Genomic DNA, 22528 nt, shown 5'->3' with positions numbered 1-22528 from the left:
GGGTCCATCTTCAAGACATCTGACGCAGAGCATCCTCTTCTGATGACAGCTAACATTGAATGAAGGTTCCTTTAAATGACGTCATCCAAGATGGCATCCCTCGAATTCCGATTGGCTTATAGGATTCTATCAGCCAATCGGAATTAAGGTAGGAAAAATCCGATTGGTTGATTTAATTGGATCAGCCAATAGAATGCAAGGTCAATTCTATCCGGATGTCCTCTTCTGCCCCATCGGATGAAGACTTCTGGACGGATCGGATGACCAGTGGTGCCCGGCTGGGTGAACACAGCTCAAGGTAGGGTGATCGGGTGGGTTTTAGCGTCGGGGTGTGTGGGTGGTGGGTTGTAATGTTCGGGGGGGGGGTCTTGTCTTTTTTTTTACAGGTAAAAGAGCTGATTACTTTGGGGCAATGCCCCGCAAAAAGCCCTTTTAAGGGCTGGTAAAAGAGCTGATTACTTTTGTAATTTAGTATAGGGTAGGGAATTTTTTTATTTTGGGGGGCTTTTTTATTTTATTAGGGGGCTTAGATTAGGTGTAATTAGATTAAAATTCTTGTAATATTTTTTTATTTTTTGTAATTTAGTGTTTGTTTTTTTGTACTATAGTTTAGTTTATTTAATTGTATTTGTAGTAAATTTATTTAATTAATTTATTGATAGTGTAGTGTTAGGTGTATTTGTTAGGATTTATTTTACAGGTAATTTTATAATTATTTTAACTAGGTAGCTATTAAATAGTTATTAACTATTTAATAGCTATTGTACCTAGTTAAAATAAATACAAAGTTGCCTGTAAAATAAATATAAATCCTAAAATAGCTATAATTTAACTATTAGTTATATTGTAGCTATATTAGGGTTTATTTTATAGGTAAGCATTTAGTTTTAAATAGGATTAATTTATTTAATTATAGTAAATTTATTTCGTTTTATTTAAATTATATGTAAGTTAGGGGGGTTGTTAGGGTTAGGGTTAGACTTAGGTTTAGGGTTTAATGACTATTATAGTAGCGGCGACGTTGGGGGCGGCAGATTAGGGGTTAATAATTGTAGGTAGGTGGCGGCGATGTTAGGGAGGGCATATTAGGGGTTAATAAAATTTATTATAGTGTTTGTGAGGCGGGAGTGCGGCGGTTTAGGGGCTAATACATTTATGATAGTGGCGGCGATGTCCGGTCGGCAGATTAGGGGTTAATAAGTGTAGGTAGGTGGCAGCGGCGTTGGGGGCGGCAGATTAGGGGTTAATAAGTGTAAGGTTAGGGGTGTTTAGACTTGGGGTTCATGTTAGGGTGTTAGGTGTAGACTTAGTGTTTCCCCATAGGAAACAATGGGGCTACGTTAAGAGCTGAACGCTGCTTTTTTGCAGGTGTTAGGTTTTTTTTCAGCCAGCTCAGCCCCATTGTATCCTATGGGGATATCGTGCACGAGCACGTTTTTCAAGCTTACCGCTACCGTAAGCAACGCTGGTATTGAGAGTAGAAGTGGAGCTAAATTTGGCTCAACGCTCACTTTTCTGAGGCTAACGCAGCCATTCAGAAAACTCGTAATACCAGCGTTGTTTAAAGTGAGCGGTAAGAAAAAAAGGAGCGTTAGCCCCGCAGGTTTTTACTGACAAAACTCTAAATCTAGGCGTAAGTTACACAAAAAAATAAACACTAAGTTACAAAAAATAAAAAAGAAATTATCAAAGCTTTAAACTAATTACACCTCATCTAAGGGCCCTATGAAAAAAAAAAAATTCTATCTGCCAATCGGAATTAAGGTAAAAAAAAAAATCCTATTGGCTGATTGGAACAGCCAATAGAATGCAAGCTCAATCCTATTGGCTGATTGGATCAGCCAATAGGATTGAACTTCAATCCTATTGGCTGATTGCATCAGCCAATAGGATTTTTTCTACCTTAATTCAGATTGGCTGATAGAATTCTATCAGCCAATCGGAATTGAAGGGACGCCATCTTGAATGACGTCAATTAAAGGTACCTTCATTCTTCAGTCGTCGTGGAAAGAAGAGAATGCTTCCCGTTGGATGTCTTGAAGATGGACCCGCTCCGCGCCGGATGGATGAAGATAGAAGATGCCGTCTGGATGAAGACTTCTGCCCGTCTGGAGGACCACTTCGCCCGGCTTGGATGAAGACTTCTCCTGGCTACATTGAGGACTTCGGCCCGGTTGGGTGAAGACGTCTCCCGGTAAGGTGATCTTCAAGGGGTTAGTGTTGGTTTTATTAAGGGGGTATTGGGTGGGTTTTAGAGTAGGGTTGGTTGTGTTGGTGGTGGGTTTTAATGTTGGGGGGGTATTTGTACATTTTTACAGGTAAAAGAGCTGATTACTTTGGGGCAATGCCCCGCAAAAGGCCCTTTTAAGGGCTATTTGTAATTTAGTGTAGGGTAGGGCTTTTTTTTATTTTGGGGGGGGCTTTTTTATTTTGTAAGGGGGATTAGATTAGGTGTAATTAGTTTAAAAATCTTGTAATTATTTTATTATTTTCTGTAATTTAGTGTTTATTTTTTTTGTACTTTAGATAATTTAATTCAATTGTATTTAATTGTATTTAATTTATTTAATTATAGTGTAGTGTTAGATGTTATTGTAACTTAGGTTAGGTTTATTTTATCAGTAATAGCCTGATGAAACATTATTGTAGAACTTCATTCCACTCATTGATGAAATCCTGGTCACTGAACTCAAAGGTAGGGTAATAATTCATCCTAAGAATCCTAGGAATCATCTTAAGTGAGTGGTATCGTTCTAAAGACCATTTGTCAAGTTTGAGCCCTGTCTCCTTTTAATTGTAAAACTGCCATGTCATAGAACAAATCTCCTAATGTTGAATTCGTTCTACTAAGGGAAAATACATTTTCAAACTCTAAGCTCGTAAGCTCTTTATCAAAGGCATTGTCCAAAGAGTGATAACCTTGTACTCCACTTTTATGTAATAAGTATAGCGGAACTCCACACATCGAAGCAAGTGGTATGTAAACAAACACAACAAAGGAAACAGTGTCCTGCTTTTACTCAGAGTGTGGCTGTATAGTTGTATCACCAGCACTATAAACAAGGGCTGTTAGCTGTTCTGGGCATTGCTGTATATCCAACAAGCAAAACCCCCCAAAAAACAACCAATTGACTGATCATAACAGTAGCAGGCATATAATCTTCCGCTAACAGCTTAATAGAAGTGTACTTACAGTCTCAGTTAAGACAGGCGTGCCCCTTTCAGTCATTGGACAACTACACAGCTCGAAGTCTTCGCTCCTACTCCATACCCACAAGCCACCTTTCAGCTAGTGCCGCACTCCCAACACCTGTGATAAGCCCTTTGGAAAACTTTGATGATAGTTCATCAATGGAGAACAAAAAACATCCATGGGTGTTATTCACTTAGACCTCTGTATGCCAGGTTGAAAAATGGATTGAACAAACCTGTTTGGTATTAAATGTCTGACTTGCTGTCCTTCACATCAATCATTTAGCAATGCTCTTTCAGGTTTGGAAAGAGGAAGTTGTACACATGAATGGTCAGACCCTCAGTAAATCACTGCAAATGAATGAGATGATTTGTCAAATGATATCAACTCCTTTCCCCTTTACTGTGTTCTCTCCCCCTTTTGTTAAGTGCTGAAAGTCCCAAACAAAAAATGAAACAAATACAACTAGCAAACATAAAAAAAGTCTTTACTCGCCCCTTTAATGTCTCCGGTCCATTCGTCTAGTCATTGGGGCCTATTTATCAATCCGTCAATCACAAATATGCTGGAATTCTGCAGCGTAATTGTGGAGAGCTTGATTCCCCTTATTTATCAAAGGCTACAGATTGGCAAAAGTAGAATTTTGTGACGTAACATACGATCCGCCGGTCTCAGTCGACACAGATCGATGGTTACGTCACTACAGATGTTCCGAATGCAAATTCGGCACTATCTGACTACTTTTGCAAGTTATCAAAAATCTACTAGGTTCGCTCGCCACTATTCCAGCCCAGCGTACCTGGTTTTCAATCCGCCACCCTGGAGGCCGCGGATGCCATAGGAATCAATGGGAGTCTGAAAGCAGCGAAAGCTCATGTTCGATGCTGCCAGATATTCCATTGATTTCTATGGGAGAATAAAGTTACATTTACACCTAACACCCTAACATAAGCCTCGAGTCTAAACACCCCTAATCTGCCGCCCCCTACACCGCCGCCACCTACATTATACTTATTAACCCCTAATCTGCTGCCCGACACCGCCGCCACCTACATTATACTTATTAACCCCTAATCTGCTGCCCCAACACCGCTGCCACCTACATTATACTTATTAACCCATAATCTGCCGCCCCGACACCGCCACCACCTAAATAAAAGTTATTAACCCCTATCCCGCCACTCCTGGAGCCCACCGCAACTAAATAAAGTTATAAACCCCTAAACCCCTGGCCTTCCACATCACTAGCACTTACTAAACCTATTAACTCCTAAAGCGCCAGTCCCCCACATCACCATAAACTAAATTAAACTATTAACCCCTAAACCTAACAACCCGCTAACCTTACATTAAATATTAACTCATCCCTATCATATAATAAATTTAAACTTACCTTTAGATTTAAATTAAACTATATTAAACTATTAATTATTCTACCCTAACTGTTACTAAAATTATACTAAAATTACATTAAACTATATTACATTAATAATTAACCTACCCTAACTATTATACTACAATTACATTAAACTATATTAAATTAATGATTAATCCAACCTAACTTTTAAACTAAAATTACATAAAACTACAAATTAAATTAACTAAATTATATATTTAAACACCTAACCCTACTCAAATAATTTAAATCTACACTAAAAAATTGCAAAGTTACAAAAAGCTAACCAAGTTACAAAAAATAACAAACACATACGCCTAGATTTAGTGAGCGGTACAGCCTCTACCTCCAAGACTCCTACCGCATAAAAAAGTCAGTAGTTAAGAGTTTTATGGGCTAACGCCGGAACATAAAGCTCTTAACTAAAGTGCTACAAAGTACACTACCCCCCATACACTACCTATGAACCCCTAAACCGAGACCCCCCGCCCACATTGCAAACACTAAAATAAAATTATCTAACCCCTAATCTACCGACCGGACACGGCCGCCACCTACATTATACCTATGAACCCCTAATCTGCTGCCCCTAACATCGCCAACACCGATATTATATTTATTAACCCCTAATCTGCCCCCCCAACGTCGCCGCCACCTAACTACAATTATTAACCCCTAATCTACCGACCGGACATCGCCGCTACTATAATAAAGTTATTAACCCCTAAACCTTAGTCTAACCCTAACCCTAACACCCCCCTAAGTTAAATATAATTTAAATAAAACGAACTAAAATTACTATAATTAAATAAATTAGTCCTATTTAAAACTAAATAATGACCTATAAAATAAACCATAAGATAGCTACAATATAACTAATAGTTACATTGTAGCTATTTTAGGATTTATATTTATTTTACAGGCAACTTTGTATTTATTTTAACTAGGTACAATAGCTATTAAATAGTTAATAATTATTTAATAGCTACCTAGTTAAAATAATTACAAAATTACCTGTAAAATAAATCCTAACCTAAGTAACAAATACACCTAAAACTACACTATCAATAAATTAATTAAATAAATTAACTACAATTATCTAAACTAAAATACAATTAAATAAACTAAACTATAGTACAAAAACAAACACTAAATTACAAAAAATAAAAAAATATTACAAGAATTTTAATCTAATTACACCTAATCTAAGCCCCCTAATAAAATAAAAAAGCCCCCCAAAATAATAAAATTCCCTACCCTATACTAAATTACAAAAGTAATCAGCTCTTTTACCTGTAAAAAAAAGACAAGACCCCCCCCAACATTACAACCCACCACCCACACACCCCTACTCTAAAACCCACCCGATCCCCCCTTAAAAAAACCTAACACTACCCCATTGAAGATCACCCTACCTTGAGCCGTGTTCACCCAGCTGGGCACCACTGGTCATCCGATCCGTCCAGAAGTCTTCATCCGATAGGGCAGAAGAGGACATCTGGACCGGGAGAAGGCTTCATCCAAGCAGCATCTTCTATCTTCATCCATCCGTCGCGGAGTGGGTCCATCTTCAAGACATCTGACGCAGAGCATCCTCTTCTGATGACAGCTAACATTGAATGAAGGTTCCTTTAAATAACGTCATCCAAGATGGCATCCCTCGAATTCCGATTGGCTTATAGGATTCTATCAGCCAATCGGAATTAAGGTAGGAAAAATCTGATTGGTTGATTTAATCAGCCAATCGGATTGAAGTTCAATCCGATTGGCTGATTGGATCAGCCAATAGAATGCGAGGTCAATTCTATCCCGATGTCCTCTTCTGCCCCATCGGATGAAGACTTCTGGACGGATCGGATGACCAGTGGTGCCCGGCTGGGTGAACACAGCTCAAGGTAGGGTGATCTTCAATGGGGTATTGTTAGGTTTTTTTAAGGGAGGATCGGGTGGGTTTTAGAGTAGGGGTGTGTGGGTGGTGGGTTGAAATGTTGGGGGGGTCTTGTGTTTTTTTTTACAGGTAAAAGAGCTGATTACTTTGGGGCAATGCCCCGCAAAAAGCCCTTTTAAGGGCTGGTAAAAGAGCTGATTACTTTTGTAATTTAGTATAGGGTAGGGAATTTTATTATTTTGGGGGGCTTTTTTATTTTATTAGGGGGCTTAGATTAGGTGTAATTAGATTAAAATTCTTGTAATATTTTTTTATTTTTTGTAATTTAGTGTTTGTTTTTTGTACTATAGTTTAGTTTATTTAATTGTATTTTAGTTTAGATAATTGTAGTAAATTTATTTAATTAATTTATTGATAGTGTAGTGTTAGGTGTATTTGCTAGGATTTATTTTACAGGTAATTTTGTAATTATTTTAACTAGGTAGCTATTAAATAGTTATTAACTATTTAATAGCTATTGTACCTAGTTAAAATAAATACAAAGTTGCCTGTAAAATAAATATAAATCCTAAAATAGCTATAATGTAACTATTAGTTATATTGTAGCTATATTAGGGTTTATTTTATAGGTAAGTATTTAGTTTTAAATAGGATTAATTTATTTAATTATAGTAAATTTATTTTGTTTTATTTAAATTATATGTAAGTTAGGGGGGTGTTAGGGTTAGGGTTAGACTTAGGTTTAGGGGTTAATGACTATTATAGTAGCGGCGACGTTGGGGGCGGCAGATTAGGGGTTAATAATTGTAGGTAGGTGGCGGCGATGTTAGGGAGGGCATATTAGGGGTTAATAAAATTTATTATAGTGTTTGTGAGGCGGGAGTGCGGCGGTTTAGGGGCTAATACATTTATGATAGTGGCGGCGATGTCCGGTCGGCAGATTAGGGGTTAATAAGTGTAGGTAGGTGGCAGCGACGTTGGGGTTGGCAGATTAGGGTTTAATAAGTGTAAGGTTAGGGGTGTTTAGACTCAGGGTTCATGTTAGGGTGTTAGGTGTAGACTTAGTGTTTCCCCATAGGAAACAATGGGGCTACGTTAAGAGCTGAACGCTGCTTTTTTGCAGGTGTTAGGTTTTTTTTCAGCCAGCTCAGCCCCATTGTATCCTATGGGGATATCGTGCACGAGCACGTTTTTCAAGCTTACCGCTACCGTAAGCAATGCTGGTATTGAGAGTAGAAGTGGAGCTAAATTTGGCTCAACGCTCACTTTTCTGAGGCTAACGCAGCCATTCAGAAAACTCGTAATACCAGCGTTGTTTAAAGTGAGCGGTAAGAAAAAAAGGAGCGTTAGCCCCGCAGGTTGGGCCCTATGAAAAAAAAAAAATTCTATCTGCCAATCGGAATTAAGGTAAAAAAAATCCTATTGGCTGATTGGAACAGCCAATAGAATGCAAGCTCAATCCTATTGGCTGATTGGATCAGCCAATAGGATTGAACTTCAATCCTATTGGCTGATTGCATCAGCCAATAGGATTTTTTCTACCTTAATTCCGATTGGCTGATAGAATTCTATCAGCCAATCGGAATTGAAGGGACGCCATCTTGAATGATGTCACTTAAAGGTACCTTGATTCTTCAGTCGCTGTGGAAAGAAGAGAATGCTTCCCGTTGGATGTCTTGAAGATGGACCCGCTCCGCGCCGGATGGATGAAGATAGAAGATGCCGTCTGGATGAAGACTTCTGCCCGTCTGGAGGACCACTTCGCCCGGCTTGGATGAAGACTTCTCCCGGCTACGTTGAGGACTTCGGCCCGGTTGGGTGAAGACGTCTCCCGGTAAGGTGATCTTCAAGGGGTTAGTGTTGGTTTTATTAAGGGGGTATTGGGTGGGTTTTAGAGTAGGGTTGGTTGTGTTGGTGGTGGGTTTTAATGTTGGGGGGGTATTTGTACATTTTTACAGGTAAAAGAGCTGATTACTTTGGGGCAATTCCCCGCAAAAGGCCCATTTAAGGGCTATTTGTAATTTAGTGTAGGGTAGGGCTTTTTTTATTTTGGGGGGGCTTTTTTATTTTGTAAGGGGGATTAGATTAGGTGTAATTAGTTTAAAAATCTTGTAATTATTTTATTATTTTCTGTAATTTAGTGTTTATTTTTTTTGTACTTTAGATAATTTAATTTAATTGTATTTAATTGTATTTAATTTATTTAATTATAGTGTAGTGTTAGATGTTATTGTAACAACTATTTAATAACTATTGTACCTAGTTAAAATAAATACAAACTTGCTTGTAAAATAAAAATAAAGCCTAAGATAGATACAATGTAACTATTAGTTATATTGTAGCTAGCTTAGGGTTTATTTTATAGGTAAGTATTTAGTTTTAAATAGGATTAATTTAGTTAATTATAGTAATTTTATTTAGATTTATTTAAATTATATTTAAGTTAGGGGGGGTTAGGGTTAGACTTAGATTTAGGGGTTAATAACTTTAATATAGTGGCGGCGACATTGGGGGCGGCAGATTAGGGGTTAATAAATGTAGGTAGGTGGCGGCGATGTTAGAGATGGCAGATTAGAGGTTAATAATATTTAACTAATGTTTGCGAGGCGGGAGTGCGGCGGTTTAGGGGTTAATATATTTATTATAGTGTCGGCGATGTCCAGTTTGGCAGATTAGGTGTTAATATTTTTATTTTAGTGTTTGTGATGTGGGGGGGGGCCTCGGTTTAGGGGTTAATAGGTAGTTTATGGTTGTTAGTGTACTTTTTAGCACTTTAGTAAAGAGTTTTATACCACGGCGTTGTAGTGTAAAAATCTTAACTACTGACTTTAAAATGCGGTACCAGTCTTGACAGGAGAGGGTGTACCGCTCACTTTTTGGAAGACTCGTAATAGCGGCGTTATGCAAGTCCCATTAAAAAAATAGGATACGCAATTAACGTAAGTGGATTTGCGGTATTTCCGAGTCTGGCCAAAAAAGTGAGTGGTACACCTGTACCTGCAAGACTCGAAATACCAGCGGGCATTAAAAAGCAGCGTCGGGACCTCTCAAAGCTGCTTTTTACCCTAACGCAAGACTCGTAATCTAGGCGTTAGTGTTTGTTATTTTTTGTAATTTACACCTAGATTACGAGTTTTGTGTTAGAGGCTGTGCAGTGCTAACAAGCAGTTTATGCTCACCGCTCACTTACAGACAGCGCTGGTATTACGGGTTTTAACAAACCCGACTCTAACCGCAAAAAAGTGAGCAAAGAGCAAAATTTTGCTCCACATCCCTCTCTAATACCAGCGCTGCTTACGTTAGCGTGAGCTGGCTAAACGTGCTTGTGCACGATTTCCCCATAGGAATCAATGGGGGAGAGCCGGCTGAAAAAAACCTTACACCTGCAAAAAAGCAGCGTTCAGCTCCTAACGCAGCCCCATTGATTCCTATGGGGAAATAAAATTTATGTCTACACCTAACACCCTAACATAAACCCGTGTCTAAACACCCCTAATATTACACTTATTAACCCCTAATCTGCCTCCCCCGACATTGCCAACACCTACATTATATTATTAACCCCTAATCTGCTGCTCCGGACACCGCTGCCATCTACATTATAGTTATGATATGAACCCCTAATCTGCTGCCCCCAACATCGCCGACACCTACATTATATTTATTAAAGGGACATTATACACTCATTTTTTCTTTGCATAAATGTTTTGTAGATGATCTATTTATATAGCCCATAAATTTAAAAAAAAAAAAAATGTATAGTTTTGCTTATTTTTAAATAACATTGCTCTGATTTTCAGACTCCTAACCAAGCCCCAAAGCATTATTTGAATACCGTCAGCTACCTTCTCCAGCTTGCTCCTGTTTGTGTAAAGGGTCTTTTCATATGCAAAAGAAGGGGGAGGGGGGGAGTGTCTTATTTCTCACTTGCAGTGGGCTTTCCAACTACCTTTTCAACAGAGCTAAACTAAGAGGTTCTAAGTAAGTTTTTAAACATTTTTATACTGGATTTTTATATCAGTATTTGTGCATCTTATTCTTTATAGTAGTGTCTATTACATGCAGTTATATGAAAATGAGTGTATACTGTCCCTTTAACCCCTAATTTGCCGCCCCTAACATCGCCGCCACCTACCTACACTTATTAACCCCTAATCTGCCTCCCCCAACGTCGCCGCCACTATATTAAATTTTTTAACCCCTAAACCTCCCGGAGCGGAGCGGCACCATCTTGAAGACCTCCGACGCGGAACATCCTCCTCGACCGATGACTAGAAGATGAATGACGGTTCCTTTAAATGACGTCATCCAAGATGGTGTCCCTCGAATTCCGATTGGCTGATAGGATTCTATCAGCCAATCGGAATTAAGGTAGGAAAAATCTGATTGGCTGATTCAATCAGCCAATCGGATTGACCTTGCATTCTATTGGCTGTTCCGATCAGCCAATAGAATGTGAGGTCAATCCAATTGGCTGATTGAATTAGCCAATCGGATTTTTCCTACCTTACTTCCGATTGTCTGATAGAATGCTATCAGCCAATCGGAATTCGAGGGAAGTCATCTTGGATGACGTCATTTAAAGGAACCGTCATTCGCCTTCTAGTCGTCGGTCGAGGAGGATGTTCCACGTCGGAGGTCTTCAAGATGGTGCCGCTCCGGGAGGATGATGAAAGAAGATGCCGCTTGGCTGAAGACTTCTTCCGGTCTGGATGTCCTCTTCTGCCCAGATAGGATGAAGACTTCGGACCCTCTGGAGGACCTCTTCTTGCCGGATTGGATGAAGAGTTCGGCCCGGCTGAGTGAAGACGGCTCAAGGTAGGGTGATCTTCAGGGGGTTAGTGTAAGGATTTTTTAAGGGGGGATTGGGTGGGTTTTAGAGTAGGGGTATGTGGGTGGTGGGTTTTAATGTTGGGGGGTATTGTATTTTCTTTTACAGGTAAAAGAGCTGATTACTTTGGGGCAATGCCCCACAAAAGGCACTTTTAAGGGCTATTTGTAACTTAGTATAGGGTAGGGAATTTTATTATTTTGGGGGGCTTTTTTTATTTTATTAGGGGGATTAGATAAGGTGTAATTAGTTTAAGTAAATTGTAATTTCTTTTTTATTTTCTGTAATTTTGTGGGGGTTTTTTTGTCATTTAGTTAATTTAATTTAATTGTAATTAATTTAATGATAGTGTAGTGTTAGGTGTAATTGTAACTTAGGTTAGGGTTTATTTTACAGGTATATTTGTATTTATTTTAGCTAGGTAGTTATTAAATAGTTAATAACTATTTAATAACTATTGTACCTAGTTAAAATAAATACAACGTTGCCTGTAAAATAAAAATAAATCCTAAAATAGCTATAATGTAACTATTAGTTATATTGTAGCTATATAAGGGTTTATTTTATAGGTAAGTATTTCGTTTTAAATAGGATTAATTTATTTAATTATAGTAATTTTATTTAGATTTATTTAAATTATATTTAACTTAGGGGGGTGTTAGGGTTAGGGTTAAACTTAGGTTTAGGGGTTAATAACTTTATTATAGTATCGGCGACGTTGGGAACGGCAGATTAGGGGTTAATAATTGTAGGTAGGTGGCACCGATGTTAGGGATGGCAGATTAAGGGTTAATAAAATGTATTATAGTGTTTGCGAGGCGGGAGTGCGGTGGTTTAGGGGTTAATACATTTATTATAGTGGCGGCGATGTCTGGTCGGCAGATTAGGGGTTAAAGAGTGTAGGTAGGTGGCGGCGACATTGGGGAGGGGCAGATTAGGGGTTAATAAATATAATGTAGGTGTCGGCGATGTTAGGGGCAGCAGATTAGGGGTTCATAGGTATAATGTAGGTGTCAGCGATGTCCGGTCGGCAGATTAGGGGTTAAACATTTTTATTTTAGTGTTTGCGATGTGGGGGGGCCTCGGTTTAGGTGTTCATAGGTAGTTTATGGGTGTTAGTGTACTTGTTAGCACTTTAGTTAAGAGCTTTATGTTCTGGCGTTAGCCCATAAAACTCTTAACTACTGACTTTTATATGCGGTAGGAGTCTTGGAGGTAGAGGCTGTACCGCTCACTTCTTCCAAGACTCGTAATACCGGCATTAGACAAATCCCATTAAAAAGATAGGATACGCAATTGACGTAAGGGGATTTGCGGTATGGAAAAGTTGCGGAAGAAAAGTGAGCGGTGCACCTGTACCTGCCTGACTCGTAATACCAGCGGGCGTTAAAAAGTAGCGTTAGGACCCCTTAACGCTGCTTTTTAAGGCTAACGCCAAACTTGTAATCTAGCCATAAATATTTCCAATTTAAAACTAAATATTTACCTATAAAATAAACCCTAAGCTAGCTACAATATAACTAATAGTTACATTGTAGCTATCTCAGGCTTTATTTTTATTTTACAGGCAAGTTTGTATTTATTTTAACGAGGTACAATAGTTATTAAAGAGTTATTAACAATTTAATAACTACCTAGTTAAAATAAAGACAAAAGTACCTGTAAAATAAACCTAAGTTACAATTACACCTAACACTACACTATAATTAAATAAATTAAATACAATTAAATTAAATTACAAAAAAAATAAACACTAAATTACAGAAAATAATAAGATAATTACAAGATTTTTAAACTAATTACACCTAATCTAATCCCCCTAACAAAATAAAAAAGCCCCCCCCAAATAAAAATAAGCCCTACCCTACACTAAATTACAAATAGCCCTTAAAAGGACCTTTTGCGGGGCATTGCCCCAAAGTAATCAGCTCTTTTACCTGTAAAAAAAATTACAAATACCCCCCCAACATTAAAACCCACCACCCACACAACCAACCCTACTCTAAAACCCACCCAATACCCCCTTAATAAAACCTAACACTAACCCCTTGAAGATCACCTTACCGGGAGACGTCTTCACCTAACCGGGCCGAAGTCCTCAACGAAGCCGGGAGAAGTCTTCATCCAAGCCGGGCGAAGTGGTCCTCCAGACGGGGCAGAAGTCTTCATCCAGACGGCATCTTCTTTCTTCATCCATCCGGCACGGAGCGGGTCCATCTTCAAGACATCCGAGGCGGAGCATCCTCTTCTTTCCACGGCTACTGAAGAATGAAGGTACCTTTAAGTGACGTCATCCAAGATGGCGTCCCTTCAATTCCGATTGGCTGATAGAATTCTATCAGCCAATCGGAATTAAGGTAGAAAAAAATCCTATTGGCTGATGCAATCAGCCAATAGGATTGAGCTGGCATTCTATTGGCTGATTGGAACAGCCAATAGAATGCCAGCTCAATCCTATTGGCTGATTGGATCAGCCAATAGGATTGAACTTCAATCCTATTGGCTGATTGCTTCAGCAAATAGGATTTTTTCTACCTTAATTCCGATTGGCTGATAGAATTCTCAGCCAATCGGAATTGAAGGGCCGCCATCTTGGATGACGTCACTTAAAGGTTTCATTCTTCAGTCGCCGTGGAAAGAAGAGGATGCTCCATGTCTGATGTCTTGAAGATGGACCCGCTCTGCGCCGGATGGATGAAGATAGAAGATGCTGTCTGGATGAAGACTTCTGCCCGTCTGGAAGACCACTTCGCCAGGCTTGGATGAAGACTTCTCCCGGCTTCCTTGAGGACTTCGGCCCGGTTAGGTGAAGACGTCTCCCGGTAAGGTGATCTTCAAGGGGTTAGTGTTAGGTTATATTAAGGGGGTATTGGGTGGGTTTTAGAGTAGGGTTGGTTGTGTGGGTGGTGGGTTTTAATGTTGGGGGGGTATTTGTAATTTTTTTTACAGGTAAAAGAGCTGATTACTTTGGGGCAATGCCCCGCAAAAGGTCCTTTTAAGGGCTATTTGTAATTTAGTGTAGGTGTAATTAGTTTAAAAATCTTGTAATTATGTTATTATTTTCTGTAATTTAGTGTTTATTTTTTTTGTAATTTAATTTAATTGTATTTAATTTATTTAATTATAGTGTAGTGTTAGGTGTTATTGTAACTTAGGTTAGGTTTATTTTACAGGTACTTTTGTGTTTATTTTAACTAGGTAGTTATTAAATTGTTAATAACTATTTACTAACTAGTCTACCTAGTTAAAATAAATACAAACTTACCTGTGAAATAAAAATAAAACCTAAGCTAGCTGCAATGTAACTATTAGTTATATTGTAGCTAGCTTAGGGTTTATTTTATAGGTAAGTGTTTAGTTTTAAATAGGAATAATTTAGTTAATTATAGTAATTTTATTTAGATTTATTTAAATTATATTTAAGTTAGGGGGGGGTTAGGGTTAGAGTTAGGTTTAGGGGTTAATAACTTTACTATAGTGGCGGCGACGTTGGGGGCGGCAGATTAGGGGTTAATAAATGTAGGTAGGTGGCCGCGATGTTAGGGATGGCAGATTAGGGGTTAATAATATTTAACTAATATTTGCGAGCTGGGAGTGTGGCGGTTTAGGGGTTAATATATTTATTATAGTGGCAGCGATATCCGGTTTGGCAGATTAGGGGTTAAAATATTTTAATTTTAGTGTTTGTAAAGTAGGAGGCCCTCGGTTTAGGGGTTAATAGGTAGTTTATGGGTGTTAGTGTACTTTTTAGCACTTTAGTTAAGAATTTTATACTACGGCGTTGTAGTGTAAAACTCTTAACTACTGACTTTAAAATGCGGTACCAGTCTTGACAGGAAAGGGAGTACCGCTCACTTTTTGGAGGACTCATAATACCGGCGTTATGCAAGTCCCATTGAAAATATAGGATACGCAATTTACATAAGTGGATTTGCGGTATTTCCGAGTCTGGCCAAAAAAGTGAGCGGTACACCTGTACCTGCAAGACTCGTAATACCAGCGTGCGTTAAAAAGCAGTGTTGGGACCTCTCAACGCTGCTTTTTAACCCTAATGCAAGACTCGTAATCTAGGCATTAGTAAGTTTTTTGTAACTGTAACTTTTTAGTGTAGATTTAAATTATTTGAGTAGGGTTAGGTGTTTAAATATATAATATAGTTAATTTAATTTGTAGTTTTATGTAATTTTAGTATAAAGGTTAGGTTAGATTAATTTTTATTTTAATATAGTTTTATGTAATTTTAGTTTAAAAGATAGGTTGGATTAATCATTAATTTAATATAGTTTAATGTAGTTTTATTATAATAGTTAGGGTAGGTTAATTATTAGTTTAATATAGTTTAATGTAATTTTATTATAATAGCTAGGGTAGATTAATTATTAGTTTAATATAGTTTAATGTAATTTAGTATAACAGTTAGGGTAGATTAATTAATAGTTTAATATAGTTTAATTTAAATCTAAAGGTAAGTTTAAATTTATTATAAGATAGGGATGAGTTAATATTTAATATAAAGTTAGCGGGTTGTTAGGTTTAGGGGTTAATAGGTTAATTTAGTTTATGGCGATGTGGGGGGCTGGCGGTTTAGGGGTTAATACATTTATTTAGTTGTGGTAGGCTCCGGGAGCGGCAGGATAGGGGTTAATAACTTTATGTAGTTGGCGGCGGTGTAGGGGGTGGCAGATTAGGGGTTAATAAGTATAATGTAGGTGGTGGTGGGCTACGGGAGCGGAGGAATAGGGGTTAATAAGTTTATTAGAGTGCAGTGGGCTCCAGGAGCGGCAGTTTAGGGGTTAATAACTTTATTTAGTTGCGGCGGGGTCCGGGAGCGGCGGGATAGGGGTTAAACACTTTAGTATAGTGTGGGTGTTTAGTGACAGTATACAAATAAGCTGAAGAGCAGCGAGATCGATGACTGTTAGTTAACAACAGTCCGCTGCTCATTGCCCCGTACTTGGCGCGCCGCTTTTTGACAGCTTTTTTGTTAAATATGGAGAGCGTATTCAGGTCCGCGGCAGCGATGTTAGGCGATGTCAGGTGAGCATATTGGTGCCGGCGAATGCAGCACAGTTGACGTGTTGATAAATAGGCCCCATTATGTGGATGGATGGGTCATAATTCGGACCAATACGTATTCTTCAGAAGATGAATACACATCTAATATATACATAAAAAAACACTATGTTGGGTTTCTTACCTAAAGTAGAGCAGCATCTAGAACTGCAAAACAGCTCAGAACAGGAGTGAAAAGTGCTTAACAGTTAATGTGTTAATATCAAAATTAGTAGACCTTTATTTATTCACAAACTATGGTTAAAAGCATTAGATATCAGCTAAAGGGCACTATCAATACAATAAATAAATTATGAGGCATTCAGTGGTCACATGGCTTTCGGTGATGACATGATGTGACCAGGAGCGGGCTGACAAGTCAGGCAAATCGGCCCTTGTCTGAGGGCCCTGCATCTTATGGGGCCCCAAGCATCATACAGCAGCAGGATTTTTTAATTTATTTATTTAAATGTAATAATATTTCTTTTATTTTTTTTCCACTTTGGCATGGAAATGGTTTTTCAAGAGGTAAATGGTTTTGAAATATAATTTTAGAAAAATCATGATCAATTATACATCAAAAAGTGTTTTGGGTGGGCTGCTTAACACATGGTGGTAGTGTCTTAATGTCCTTAGAAAACCTAATTTGATATTTCAAATCATAGCTACCAGCTTATATCTTGATTCCATTGGCTGCAATTTCTTACAGCTTAAAGGGATTCAGATACCACTTGCAATTTTAAGAGATTTTTTATTTTACTTAATTCTATGGTCAAATTTACTTCTATTGTCCAATTTGCCATACTATATCTGTTTTCTCCCTACATGTTTTTTGTTTACCTTCTTCAGTAGGATGTATCAGAACAAGAGACAACAATTATAAAATAAACTTTTGATACGTTATTGGTATATAGTTCACTTTTTTATACAATTGCCTTTCCTATATCATCACAGAAAACTTTCTCAAAAGCTCAATAAATATTGTTTATTGTCCTTTAGGCAAAAAACAGATAATTAGATGTTTTTTTAATACTCCCCTAAATGCTTCAATCTCTTTGATATATGTAGATAGATTATTTTTTTTCCTTCTAATCTATTTTGCTTTCATTGGTCATTCTTCCCCCCCTAACCCCCCCCCCCACAACTTATGAACTTCTTCATTTCATTTATGACCTCCTTATTTCTCAAACTATATATAAAAGGATTGAGCATTGGAGTAAGGACAGTGTAGAGCACACTGACCACACGATCATACACTGGTGAGAAGAGGGAGTTTGGACGAAAATACATAAATATGACAGAGCTGTAAAAGATAATGACTAATGTGAGATGGGAGGAGCAAGTTGAAAAAGTCTTTTTTCTACCGGAGGTTGTGCGCAACCTCAATACAGCCCTTATGATGAGTGTGTAAGATGCTAGGATAAAAAACATTGGACTCATCACAATAATTGATCCTTCAAAAAATATAAACATCTCAATAACAGAGGTATCTGTGCAAGAATTCATCAGCAGGGCAGGTCCATCACAGAAAAAGTGGTGGACAACAGAATCGCAATAAACCAAAGAGGAGAACATAACTGTATACAACAATGAGTGGAGGCAAACAATAACCCATGATGAATTGACTAGACTAATGCACATCCTTTTGCTCATTATGGTTGAGTAACGCAATGGTTGGCAGATTGCGGCATATCTGTCCAATGACATGATAGCCAGAAGAAAGCTGTCCATGTTTGCAACAGCAATAAAGAAAAACAGTTGTACAAAGCAGCCATGGAAGGTAATAGAGTTGTTTTTTGAAAGGAGGCCAAACAAAACTCTTGGAATGGGGATGGACATTAGTGAAACATCAATTATAGAGAGATTTCCAAGCAAAAAGTACATGGGTGTGTGGAGTTGACTTTTTGCTATAATAAGAACAGTCATGAATGAATTCCCCATTAAACATAGACAATATGCAATCAGTAGGAAGGAAAAGAGAGGGAGGCGCAAAGATGGTTTTTCCGAAAGACCAAGAAGTGTGAAACTAGCATATGTATGGTTTATAGTCTCCATATTTACTAAATTAAATGTTCAGTAGAAGAAAGTCATGTTGGATGATGATAAAGGACTTAAAAATCAACCCATACACAAAAAAAAACATTTTTATGGACAATTTCTATCCAGGTTATTCGAAAATTAATTATTTTTGAACTATATAGAAAAGTATAAAATCGGAAAATCTGAATACACATGGTCCATCTTCTTGTGAATTAATTCAGACAGTTTAAATGAGACATATGAATTATAAAATAATGCCCCAGTCAGTAGCTCAATATTCTCCGTATTTAGCACCAATGACCTGCAGATAATGAAAAGCATACCATGTATTATTCTGTCTCTTTATATAAGGAAAGTTCCTAGTATATTACTATATATGCAATTTGAATGTTTTATTGTAATTATATTAATTAAGCATATCTTATCCAAGGTAATTTGGTGCTCAACCCTTTTAATTGTAAATGCTAAACGTCTAATCTTAAACAGTACATCTAATAAATAATACTTTTTATTTTCAGTTAAATATTATTGATAATGTGCTATTGAGAAGGGAAATATTAAATTAAGACAATGATCTACAAAATATGATATTTTGAAGTCAAATTGGAAATTGTGATATTTTGATGCTGGAAGAGAAATTATATTTTATAAAAATACAGAAATTCAACGCCATAAACTATTTATTAGTTAGACTTTGTATAAATATTTTTATTTTTATCAATATTACAGCAGATTCTATTTAAAGAAACAAAAATATGAGTTAGGGTTTTCATTGTATTTTCGTGTAGGTTTTAGCAAGGAGTTTTACGTACCTCCATACAAGTTAAAGGGATATGAAACCCACAAGTTTTATTTTATGATTCAGATAGAGCATCGATTTTAAACAACTTTCCAATTTACTTCTATTATCAACATCTCTTCATTCTTTTGTTATCTTTTGTTGAAAAGCAGGGTGTAAGCTTAGGAGTTGGCCCATTTGGCGCACTATATGGCAGAAGTTTTGCAAGAATGTTATCCATCAGCAAGAGCACTATATAGCAGCACTATTTCTTGTCATGTGCTCCAGATACCTACCTAGCTCCTAGACTACAAGTTTTGCGCAATAGAGGGTGCGAAACGAAACCAAAAAAGTTGCGTTATTTCACCCTCCATAGCGCTGCCATTACAAGTTTCAAAACAGCCGCCTTGTGCCTGCGATATGGTTGCGTTTAGCGTCATACCACACAAAATCCAAGCGCTGCTTTGACGTGCTCGTGCACGCTTTCCACGTAGACATCAATGGGGAGAGAGTGTTGGAAAAAACACCTGAAGTGCGGAATGGCAATCGCCGTAATGCAACCTCATTAATGTCTATGGGGAAAAAAAGTTATGTTTAAACCTAACACCCTAACATAAACCCCGAGTTTAAACACCCCTAATCTGCCGCCCCAACATCGCTGACACCTACAAAAAGTTATTAACCCACTAGTAAAAATTATTAACCCCTAATCTGCCGTTCCCCCGACATAGCCGCCACTAAATAAAGTTATTAACCCCTATTCCCCCGCTCCCCGACATCGCTGCCACTACAATAAAGTTATTAATCCCTATTCCGCCACTCCCTGACATTGCTGCCACTAAATAAAGTTATTAACCCCTATTTCCCCGCTCCCCGACATCGCTGCCACTATAATAAAGTTATTAACCCCTATTCCGTCGCTCACCAACATCGCCACAACTAATACAAAATATTAACCCATAATCTGCCGCTTCCTGACATCGCCGCAACTAAATAAAGTTATTTACTCATATTCCACCGCTCCCCAACATCGCCTCCACTAATAAAAATTATTAACCCATAATCTGCCACGCCCTGACGCCACCGCCACTAAATAAAGTTATTAATCCATATTCAGCCGCACCCGACATTGCCGCCACTATAATAAAGTTATTAACCCCTAAACCTCTGGCCTCCCACATCGGCACCACTAAATAAAGTTATTAACGCCTATTCCACCACCCCCTACATCACAAAAAACTAAATTAAACTATTAACTCCTAAACCTAACAACCCCCTAAATTTAAATTTAAATTACAATATCCCTATCTTAAAATAAATAAAAACTATAAATTAACTTAACATAACTATTATACTAAAATTAAAATAACTACCAATTAAATAAACTAAATTACACATTAAAAAAAACCTATCACTACTAAAATAATTTAATTCTAAAATTACAAAAAATAAAAAATACTAAATTACAAAAATAACAAACACTAAATTAAGAAAAATAACAATCAAAATTATCCAACATAAAAACAATTACACCTAATCTAATAAAAATAAAAAAGCCCCCAAAATAAAAAAAAACCCTAGCTTACAATAAACTACCACCCAACAGTAAAACCCACCACCCAACCAACCCCCCAAAGTAAAAAACCTAACTATAACAAAAACCTAATCTACCCATTGCCCTGAAAAGGGCATTTGTATGGGCATTGCCCTTTAAAGGGCATTCAGCTCTTTTACATTGCCCTTAAAAGGGCATTTAGCTTTTTTAAGAATGCCCAAACCCTAATCTAATAAAAGAACCCCACCCAAAAAAAGTAAAAAAAAACCAAACACTAACCCCTGACGATCCACTTACAGTTTCTGAAGTCCGGACATCCAGGCGGTGAGAAGTCTTCATCCATCTAGGCGGGGAGGTATTCCTCCATCCAGGCGGCGAGGTCTTCATCCATCCAGGTGGCGAGGTCTTCATCCATCCAGACGGCATCTTCTATCTTCATCCCGGTGGCGCGGAGCGGGTCCATCCTTCAAGGCATCCGGCCAGAGCGTCCTCTTCATACGGTCACCCCCGTACACTGGATCTTCAATGCAAGGGAGCCTTTTAAAAGTGGTGTCCCTTGCATTCCTATTGGCTGATTTGATTTTTGAAAATCAAATCAGCCAATAGGATGGAAGCTACTGAAATCCTTTTGGCTGTTCAAAAAATCCAATAGGATGAGAGCTACTAAAAATTCTATTGCCTATTCAGATCAGCCAGCGCGCTATTATGAGTTGAAATTAAACAAGTTCATAGGGGCGCAATGAAATTTAACGCGCCTCTGGATAGCGCTATTTCATAGCTCTGGTTAACTGTTACGTGAGACAAAAAAGAGGCACAAAACACAAAAAAGGCCTATTTATCAAAGTGTCAACTATGCTGCATTCGCCTGCACCAATATGTTCGCCTAACATCGCCTAACATCGTGGCCGCGTATCTCAATACGCTCTCCTTATTTATAAAAAATGCCGGAAAAAGATGCGCGCCAAGTACGGACTGTTGCTATTGATCTCATCGATCTCGCGTCTATTCGGCTTTTTACCAACTTTATTTATACCCTGTCACTAAACACCGCCACTATACTAAAATGTTTAACCCCTATCCCTCTGCTCCCCTACATCGCCGCAACCGAAATACAATTATTAACCCCTATCCCTCATCTCCCCTACACTGCTGCAACCTAAATACTGTTATAAACCCCTATCCCTCTGCCAATCAGCAGCTAGCAGGGGGTGTCAATCAGCCCATATTATTTAGAAATCCAGACTTTTTCCATTTATATCTTTTAAAAAATAAAATGATGAAAAAATAAATTTCCTTCTTAATATAAGGAGAGTCCACGGCATCATTCCTTACTGTTGGGAAATACTGAACCTAACCACCAGGAGGAGGCAAAGATACCCCAGCCAAAGCCTTAAATACCTCTCCCACTTCCCCTATCCCCCAGTCATTCTTTGCCTTTCGTCATAGGAGGATGGCAGAGAAGTGTCAGAAGATTTCGGAGTAGTTCCTTAGGAAGGGAATCTGCCCTTCTATATGGGACTGGAGTTTTAAGTACTCTTGTCAGTCTCTCAGTGAGAGCATTGACAAAAACAGAATTTATGCTTACCTGATAAATTACTTTCTCCAACGGTGTGTCCGGTCCACGGCGTCATCCTTACTTGTGGGATATTCTCTTCCCCAACAGGAAATGGCAAAGAGTCCCAGCAAAGCTGGTCACATGGTCCCTCCTAGGCTCCGCCCACCCCAGTCATTCGACCGACGGACAGGAGGAATATATATAGGAGAAACCATATGGTACCGTGGTGACTGTAGTTAT

General features: G+C 38.1%; 1 protein-coding gene across 1 annotated transcript in view; it reads right to left on the bottom strand.

Annotated features, from left to right (window-relative positions):
- Positions 1 to 22528, bottom strand: part of LOC128636553 (olfactory receptor-like protein OLF1) — a 77603-nt gene that overhangs the window by 15782 nt on the left and 39293 nt on the right. Inside the window, exon 3 of the mRNA XM_053689547.1 lies at positions 17534 to 18267. Coding sequence (XP_053545522.1) covers positions 17534 to 18267 — 734 coding nt within the window. The remainder of the gene's footprint in view (positions 1 to 17533; positions 18268 to 22528) is intronic.

Source organism: Bombina bombina, chromosome 7 (assembly GCF_027579735.1).
Source record: "Bombina bombina isolate aBomBom1 chromosome 7, aBomBom1.pri, whole genome shotgun sequence".
NCBI classification, from domain to species: domain Eukaryota; kingdom Metazoa; phylum Chordata; class Amphibia; order Anura; family Bombinatoridae; genus Bombina; species Bombina bombina.
This window is presented reverse-complemented; position numbering and strand designations above follow the sequence as displayed.